Here is a 9,995-nt window from a genome sequence, read left to right as displayed (position 1 = left end):
TCAGATCGACTGATTGAGTGTTATTTATCTGTTGGAAGTTTTCGTTAGAAGGTGTCCCCTTATTGGGGGGCGACGGGGTCTCGAGTATGTTGACTCAGTAGAAGCCTCGTCTTCATACTGATAATATTCATCGTATAAGGAATCATCCTCGTTGAATTCCTTGCCATCCTCATTAGTAAAGAATAGCGGGGTAGATGCCTGATCTAGCTCGAACTGAAGTCGGCGAATTTCTTGTTGTTTGTCTAAACGATCTTGTAATTTTTTGACTCTTCAGTGAGTAATGTCCATTGTTCGTCATTGGTTGCGTTCTCACCCAGCTCGACTTCTCGCTGAGCTTCTAAATGCTTGATTTTGTCTAAGTGCGGTCTTATATCGCTTGAGAGGACCTTTTTCCCGAGGCGGTCGTGACTCGTAATCCGGTGTCTCATTTACATTGTCGATTTTTGTGAGGCTTAGCGGTCTGAGGGAATAAACGACGAGGACGAAATGTGGAAGGTCCATGTTCTTTTTTAGCTCGCGGGACTGTGGTCACTTCATTTGTTCCTCCGATTTTCATGGTCGTGTTTCCTTCTTCAGCTTGCGGTTGAACAATTATATGTTAAAAAGTTCCTTTTAACGTCAAATAATAAATTCGTTCTGGTCAATAATCAATTAATTATCTAACAAAAAATGGACATTCAGTAAACAATGAAGTCCTGAATAGATTATTTACTCTATCTCAAATACAAAGTTATCACCTCCTTAAACTGAGGATATCACCCTAAACGGGCTTTTCTTTCCCATTACATTTTTGGGCTTCTTACTAAACCTCCTAATACAGTGTATTTTAAATATATGTTTATTTCTTATTGGGCTTATGGCCCAACAAGTATCAAGTATTTTTCTTAAAAAAGAAGGAAAGCAACCGAATATATTTGCAACTACAGAATCTGGGCATCCAATCCAGCTACCTAAAAAGAGTAGATGAATTGAAATACATACAAATACAAGTTACCAATAGCGGTTTAAAAAATTGTTGCATAAAGTTTAGGGGAAAATGGGTCGATCCCCTCTAGTTGGGATCGCCCTCTTTGTACCTCTCTTGTCTTTTTTCTTCCTCAAATTCAATCTTCTTCACCCTTTTTCACCTCCCCAGGTATCAATCAATTTATCACCTTTTCTTTATATTATTTTTCATTCCAGTTATATTTTTCTTCAATTACTGTATTTGATTCTGCTAGAAACTCTTTACTGTCCAAGATTTAGCTCTGTGTAATGGGACTGATGCTGCCTTGCCAATTCTCTTAGCCATTCTTGGGTATGAATCTTTGTGTGCATATAGTTTACATGTACCATTTTTAAAGTTGTTATACGAATCAAGTTATCGATTTTTAGGAATATCTTAATTGTTTGCTATGCTTGGGATTTATTTCAGCTCTGTGTTTGATGTGACGAAAGGAAAATCGCACTACGGTTTGGGAGGGGGCTACAACCATTTTGCTGGAAGGTTTATCTTTTCTTGTATACTATTGTGAAGGTTTAATTAAGTAGCTTTGTTTTCGTAAACTGGTTCATGTTAGTATGCTGTAAAGTTCTATAAACCAATCAGCTAATCAGTAAAAAGAGTGGTGGCACAGCAAATCAAGGAATAATTATGGTCAAAATATAATTTAATTGTTTTATTGCTAAATACAGTAAATGTGAATACTTGTCCTGTAGTGTAGTTGATATTTTCCTAGGTTGAGGGTTTGAAAGTGTAAATATTTGAATTTCCGTAATTGACCATTTACAATAAATATATAGATATCACCCCTATCCCTTAAATCATTATAAAGTTCCATGTCTTATTTTCTGTGTCCATGATGACAAAAGTTTTTCCTAATTAATTAGAAATTTAATTAATACTCTATTATATTATTGGTTCAGTCATTACTAGCAATTTATCCATATCTATTTGTTCATTTTTCCATTGCTTTTTCCCCTAGATCAATTTGTCTAAATATGAAGCTGACTGTATGACTGATCTTTCATTACAGGGATGCATCCCGTGCATTTGTATCTGGAAACTTTTCAGGTAAAACTGGTTGTTGGAATACTAAATAAATTATTAGCCTTGCATGATTGTTTTTTGTATGTTGCCACCTGATCTGAGAAATAAAGAGGAAGAAACAGTCATTTATAATTTTTTTGTTAAAGTAATTTTGATTGCAGGGTCAGCTTAAACTTTGTGTCCACTTCACAAGGGTAACCAAATTCACTAAAATTCTCTTTAGAGTATGTAATAGTATTTTGTCAGTACATATGTTAACTCTGGCATGCGCATGTGGAATGTCTGATGTTTTTACCGCATTTTTGTTTTCTGGTCATAGTCACTTGCGTGAATTTATATACTTAAACACATGTCCGCACTAAGACTTGTACTCTCGACCTATAATAATGAAGTGAATAGGGGTAACCGCCTAGCAGATGACCGTCGTTGTTATAGGGTTGGTTTAAAATCAGGATCCGGAAGAATTACATTTGTGTCTCCTGTATGCCCGCTTATGTCTTTCCCATTATCCACATTTATCATTAAATTCGATGTCAATTAACAGCAACGTCATGGATACCCACTCTCCTTTTTTACGTTCTAACAGAGACATATTTCGGATAAAATACCTTCATCTACTCAAGTTCATTTGCTGCCTGCCAACATCTCTGTTTGTTTTATGACCGTTTATATTTCTTTTTCCCTATTATAATTCACTCCTGCTTAGTTGGCGTACACGTTAACCGCCGCCTGTTGCCATGTCACTCCACGTGTAACTTCCGTTACGACTGTAACGTCTCCCGTCAAGTCAACAACGAAGACTAACGGGCCTATCATTACCTGCAACTACAGTGGTGCAAGTGAGACGCCGGTAGCTTTAACCCCTTCCGTCTGCTTTACATTTCACTGTAAACACCCATTTACATCCAACTATTTTATGATCTTTAGATGGATCACAATTTCCTAAGTCCCACTTTTTCTTAGAGCATTCATTTCTTCCATTACTGCCAGTCTCTAATTTGGATCATTAAGTGCTTCCTGAATGTTTTGGGCACAAACAGATTAGAAATTGTTGATGTAAAAGAACTATGTTTTTTTTTGAGAATTTACCGTAGGACATATATTTAAACAAAGGATGGTTAGTACATGAATGCTTTCCTTTCCTGATTGCTATAGAAATATTATGATCATCAGAAGCAATATTTGGATCAGACAAATTATTAGAAGTTGGAGAAAGGTTAGCTGGACTATTAAAAACACTAGGCAAAGGCATATGTGAAGTACCCGCATTTTTTGATTCTTTGCCCAGGATTGTTGATTGGACTTGTGCAGAAGGGATATCAGGTTCTCTACTTTTTTGATAATTTATCCTCATTTTATAAACCAGAAGCTCTGTACTCCATTCCTTAGGAACCTTAGATAGTATTTCTCCCCCTGTTAAAGAATCAATAATATTTGGAATATCACTGCTAGAATTTCGAGTTTTACCCGTAGTGAGAGGCATAACATCCTCCTTATATGATAATATGTCATTATCCACAATTTTAGCTAAATGAGTGGGTATCATATCCCAAAAATTTTCTTTTGTTTGCTCTTGTTCCTCTCCCTGAAGCAAACCCTTTTGAAAAAAACGGTTGATGTTCGAGATAAATGACATCCGGTTTTTCTCGATTTTGTAAAACACTTATATCTTCTTTTACTTGGGGCATAACCAATAAAAACACATTTCTCAGCCCTAGGATCAAGTTTTGACCTTTCTTTAGTGGATAAGTAAACATAGACAGACAGTGTACCGGAATCTTTTAAGAGGAATGCGACAAAATACGTGACTCGGGAAAATACATTTTGAAATGTTCTAGGGGAGTAATATAGTTTTAAACACGTGTAGGCTTATGATTAATTAAGTAAAATGCAGTTGAAATTGCTTCTCCTCATAGATATTTAGGAACGTGCATAGAAAACATAATTGCACGTGCAACTTCAAATAAATGCCGATGCCATTTTGTTGAGGCGTATCAACACAAGTAGATTGATATTGAATGCCTTTTTCTTTCAAAAAACCTCTTTTAAAATACTCGGTTCCATTATTAGTACGAAAAATTCCAATTTTAGTTTAAAATTGGTTTCCACCATTGAGTAAAAATTCTTGAACAAGTCTGCAACTTCAAATTTTTCACTCATCAAATAAACCCAACATAAATGAGTATGATCGTCAATAAATGTGACAAATCACCTCTTACCAGTATAAGTTTTAATTCTAGAGGGACCCCAAACATCACTATGTATTAAGTAAAATGGTTTCGAGGCTTGATAATGCCCGGAAGGATAAAGAATTTTATGACTTTTGGATAATATGCAGCTTTTGCAAAAGAACTTAGAGCAATCAAATCCCTTAAAAAAGTTGGGAAACAATTTTTTAAGATATAAAAAACTAAGCCGTCCTAGTCGGTAATGCCAAAGCATAATCTGATCTTAATTCGGGATAGAACTGATACTACTGAAACCTCGAGCTTCTTTATTCTTGGAGGCATCTTCAAAATAGTAGAGACCATCTATTAACTTAGCACTGCTAATCTCCGTCCCCGAACTCTGCTCTTGAAATATACAGTGAGTTTCACAAAATATAACACGGCAATTAGAATCATTGGATAACTTACTAACTGACAAGAGATTACATGCAAGTTTTGGGACATAAAGAACAGATTTAAGGGAAATGGTTTTAGATAAATTAATCAAACCTTTACCAGCTATTGCAGAATATGAGCCATCTGCGATACGAATTTTTTCATGACCAGATGAAGGATTAGAAGTATGAAATAAGCAAGAAGAACTGATCATGTGATCTGAAGCCCCCGAGTCAATGATCCGGGGGTAGAATGCTAAGGGAAATAACAAGAGAAGGCTTTTATTATATTACCTGTTTGCGTAACAGAAGCATTGGGAGCAGTTAATAAGCTTGGATTATAGTTTAACAACATTAACATGCTCTTCATTAAGTGTAACAGATTTTGCCTCGTGTGCAGCGGGAGAACGGTTGAATCAGCCCTAATGAGAACCCTTCCAGTTTGTTGGTTTTCCATGAATCTTCCAACAAGTTTCATGTGTATAACGTGGTTTGTTACAATGATCACACCAAATACGAGGCTTCTCATCAGTCCTTTTAGAAGCAACTCGTCCCATATTAGTACCAACTGCAAGAGCAGAATTCTCAACTGTACTGATGAGATTCCTTTTTCCAAGCATTACTAGGCGACGACTTCCCTCGCGACGGACCTCTGAAAACACTTCGCCAATAGATGGAAGAGGTTTCCTAGCAATTATCCTGCCTACTTCATCAAACTCAACATTAAGACCAATGAGAAATTTAAAAATACGATTATCCTCCACCGTTTTCTTATAGTGATTAAAAACCCTTTAGAGATTTTCACTCATAATTATTGTATAGATCTAAATCTTGCCAAAGACGTTTTAAGGAATTAAAATACTTAGTAACATTATCCTCACCTTGGCGGATTTCTCCAAGCTTCAAAGTCAGCTCATACACTTGAGACTGATTTTCTAAATCAGAGTACATCTGATTGACGTTATCCATAAGCTTCTTTGCAGTGTGGTAGCACATATAGTTGGAGCTTATATCCTCCTCCATTGAATTCACCAGCCAAGTCATAACCATAGAATTCTCTGCATCCCAAGTTGAATAGGTGGCATATTTTGCATCAGGCTCTTTCTCATCCCCTATCAAGTAACCAACCCCTGCCACGGATGTACATGCGAACAGACTGAGACCAGTATAGGAAGTTTTCTCCATTCAGTCGTATAGTAGTGATCTGAATGGAGTGAAATTCTGTTGTAGGGTTTTGAGTCGTAGTCAATGATACTTGTGGAATGAGAAATATTATCGGACATGGTGGCTATGTTTAGGTAGAGAGGAGTTAAATAAATATTAGGATTTATTGTCTAGGCTCTGATACCATGAGAACAAGTGAACTACAATAAGCTATATTGATATTTTTGAGGGTTACATAATGTACATATATATAATCATACATAAGACTATTCTAAAACGGTGACAGCCGTACAAATCTACAAATCTGATCCCTATGATTCTGAGATATGAATAAATCATACTTGTATGCTGAATCAATTCATATCCTTTGTAGTTACTTCAATTCCAATAGTGTAAGACCTGAATTTGTGGTTCTTGGTTTAAGGGGAGGATTATTGGGTAGTATCAACCCAAGTACCACATTGAGGACAATAGAAATAAATTTCTTGTATATAGAGTAGCCAATTAAGTCCATTAGTATGAGGTCTTTTGGGATATGCCCATTATAAATCCGTGCAGGCTTCAAAGCGGACAATATCATACTATTATGGAGTTAGTTAACTGTGGAGGTATAATTGTTGAGATTGGGGCTCCTTCAACCGCAGCTTTCAGCTAGGATATATGGAAAATAGATAAACTTTGACCTGGATATGCTCTTGCAGTCCATTGATGAATTTCCCCCCTAGCAATGTCCTCAGGTACACCTTCCATGGGCGATCAAATAATGAAACGCCTTAACTTGTTTTTTTCTGCTTACTAAAAATTATTTCATGGTTGGACTTGCTACTGCTATGCATATGCAATTTCATCTATCTCAGCCTTGTGAATATAGACCTGTTTATGTAGAATTAAGGAACCATTTATGTTTGATCAAGAAAAAAAGGAACCATTTATGCCATTAAAGTTCTCTGCTAAAAAATTCTGCTCTAGCAAGAATTGCTTGTTATTTTTTATGGGCTTATTCTTATTAGTTACTAGTTTTTTAGTTTTTTTCTAAAGGGTTTTGTATGAAATTTACACAGGAGATGGTCTTACTGACTCATTAAGAGGGTTATCCAGCACTGAGGTAATTTATTGCTTGTTTTATTGTTGACGTTTAAAATTTTCATTTATTACTCTTATTGAACATGTGACATTCGTGGATGTACTATAGAATATTTACCTATCTAAAGTATTTAACAACCTGGTCCGGTTTGATTAGCTCACTATCTGGACTGAAAATTTAGCAAGCATTTTTGGTATGCTTTAACTAGGAAGTTGGGGAAGGAATATTTTGATGTTTCCATTTATGCATCGAGCTTTCCCTTCCAATTGCTTACTAAATTACAATTATTATGTTAATGCACAAATTTTCAGAGGGACTCCTCTGGACTCTAGTAGCTATTCTTATAAATTTTGAGCTACGCTGCGCCTTTGGTCTTCTGATGTGATTTCCTTGTCCTTTCTTTGATTTGTCTCTTTTCATACCATGCAACATATTTTCATATGTACCTCTACCCTGTCTCCCCAGCTTCTTAGCAGAGAATTGGAAAGAGAATTAGTTTTTTATCAATATCGAGTGTTTGAAAAGTGAAGATATATTAATTTAGTGACATGCTTCCAGTTCACTCTTTCTAAACCTTCATGTTTCATTTCTAGGTGAAGAGTGTGGTTGACTGGCGAGATTTTTATGTCAGAACTTATATGTGAGTATACAGCTTGCTATTTCACTGATGTGAAAATGAAATGAGAACTAATATGTGGAAGGTGCTTGAAGTACATAGAGATTTTAATATCTTTACCTTTCTTGGGAAGTAGAGATCCTGTTTGTAGCAAAAAATAATATAAGAAAAATGAATTGCTAGTTTTAAGGATTTGAAGGCATGGGGGCCTACCCGGAAGTTCCTTGTCCTGAATAAGTAAATATGGTTGCCTAAAACTTACATTGTTTATAACTGGCAAATTTCAGTCCTGTTGGTAAACTTGTTGGGCTTTACTACAATAGTAAAGGTAACCCCACAAAATACTTGAAAGGAGTAGAAGCAAAGGCTGCTAGAGGTGCCCAGCTGATGGAAAAACAGAAAGTTGAAGAAGCTAAGGTCCCTAGCTGTAATTCAAGATGGAGTCAGGAAGATGGTTCAGAGGTAAAAGTTTGCTTCACTAAAAGGATTCTGAAAGCAAAGACAGATTTAAAAAATATAAAACTCAATCTTAAAGTCATACTTCTGACTCTATATTTAAGCTTTGCTGAAAGAAATATGTTTGGTACCAAGTTAAAGGTATCAACTGTAATGTAGGCATGCCACATGTATACAGGGGTGGAGGCATTCAATGCCCAGCTTATACCATGGCATATGCTGTAATATATTATACATTGTATATTTCTACAAAACTTTTTACCCTCATATTCTCACATTATTTTCAATATATTGAATTAACATATGATAATTCATTATTTTCACAATCTTTTTCTCTTATTTCTATATAAGTTGTTTTTAGTATATTAAATTGTAGTAGTGGTTCCAAGAAAAACCGAATTATTGTGTTTGGTTCAATCCTGTATGTTTAAGTTACATTGTTAATTTTGGTATATTAGATTACACTAATATAGACTATGTACTTTCAAAAAAATATATATATCCACATTAATATAAGAGTGTAACTTGTGGTGACCTTGGGGGACGTAGGGAACTATGTTCTCATGTTTTAACGTAACCTCAAAAATCTTGATACTCGAGGTTACTTTGTGCAACTTGAAAGGCGTTGAACCAAACACTGTAACTAATTTGTTTTCTGAGGAACTTGTTGTCGCTTCATTGTGTAACATCACTTGTAGTCACATCATTATGGAACATGAAGTCGTTGACTTTATTAATTTATGGCATTGATTTTTTTAGTTGCACATAAGTTGTATATTTAAACTTAATATCATTCTGTTATTTTAACTACTATTTTTTTATTTTTAAGTTACTCTTTATTGTTTGTGTGTGTTTAAATTGTTGCTTCTGAAATCAATTTTTATTTGTGTTGGAAAAGACACAAGTTACGCGGAAAAGAAAAATAGTTTACTAGATATATATATATATATATATATATATATTGGCTGTGTATCACATAAATGTCTAATCTGGGAGGGAATGTTTAGAATCAAGTACCCATGAACATTAGGCTCTAATTTTTCTTTGTCAGGTTTGGTGTGAGAATGGGTATCCAAGATTAGTTCAGAGGCCGCTAGAGATAGCTTTGACAGGGAAAATGAGCAAGCGCTGTGCTTGCTTCAAGAAAAATGAACTAGACGGACCAGGATTAGAAGTGTACGAAGGATGTGAATATTTTTCCAATCTTTGCCGGCTTTAGTTATTTTAAAATTATGGTAAAACAGCTCTATTTCTTATGCCTAAAGATTGTTTGACGAGACATTTGTTGTAGTGATGAAATATCGAGCCTGTAAAATTAGCAGTTATAGAAGCACACTCGCAAAGCACTGGTCACTGTGCTATTGTAATCAAGAATAGTAAAGTTTCGGGAATTAGCAAATTTCTAGTTTTACTTGTTAAATTTGTACTATTATGTGAGTGTGAAGGCCCTTTCTTTCTACCAGCACATTTCACAATTGAAAAGTTTTCAGGGCTATGGTCGTACTGTGCAATGTGAAGTGCCATTTAAGATTGTAATTAATATTTCACTTATTGATTGGCCATGATGGATGGATGCATCCATTTTAAATTTTATTTTTGGAAATTACGTGTCCCGACATGGATAAGTTCATGAAGAGAGCAGATGATGCAGCACGCAAGGGCAGGCTTTATGCCATATCTGTAGCTATCACATATTTACATGTGGTTATCAAAAAGAGTTTGAAAGTTTTACAAGACCTTTATATTAGAGTATTAAATACTGTCACACCAACAAAAGGCTCCACCTGTGTATGCTTGAAAAAGAAAGATAACCATATTTTCATGTTTGACCAAAAAAAATAAAGATATGAAATTGAAATTGGTACTTAAAATGTTCTCAAATTTCATTTGTGGTAATTTGATTGTTTCGAACTCAACTAATAATAAGAATGAACTCTGGCATTTACTCTTACATTCACATAAATTTTTTCAACCGTAAGTTCAACAATACTTTAAAATGTGATCATAAACTAAATTTTGAGGCATCTAAAATAAATAAAGTTAC

The 9,995-nt window shown here is 35.0% G+C and overlaps 1 protein-coding gene across 1 annotated transcript; it reads left to right on the top strand.

The window, feature by feature from the left end:
• Nucleotides 1-981: 981 nt before the first annotated feature.
• On the top strand, nt 982-9,371 carry LOC141721089 (membrane-associated progesterone-binding protein 4-like). The gene is made up of 8 exons (XM_074523835.1): nt 982-1,135; nt 1,221-1,297; nt 1,415-1,486; nt 2,016-2,053; nt 6,857-6,900; nt 7,473-7,519; nt 7,783-7,957; nt 9,003-9,371. The coding sequence occupies exons 1-8, from the start codon at nt 1,037-1,039 to the stop codon at nt 9,168-9,170; spliced, it is 720 nt and encodes a 239-aa protein (XP_074379936.1). The 5' UTR covers nt 982-1,036; the 3' UTR covers nt 9,171-9,371.
• Nucleotides 9,372-9,995: the final 624 nt, after the last annotated feature.

The sequence above is a fragment of the Apium graveolens genome, chromosome 4 (genome assembly GCF_009905375.1).
Source record: "Apium graveolens cultivar Ventura chromosome 4, ASM990537v1, whole genome shotgun sequence".
NCBI lineage: Eukaryota > Viridiplantae > Streptophyta > Magnoliopsida > Apiales > Apiaceae > Apium > Apium graveolens.
The sequence above is the reverse complement of the archived record's forward strand: the minus strand, read 5'-3'. Positions and strand labels throughout refer to the sequence as shown.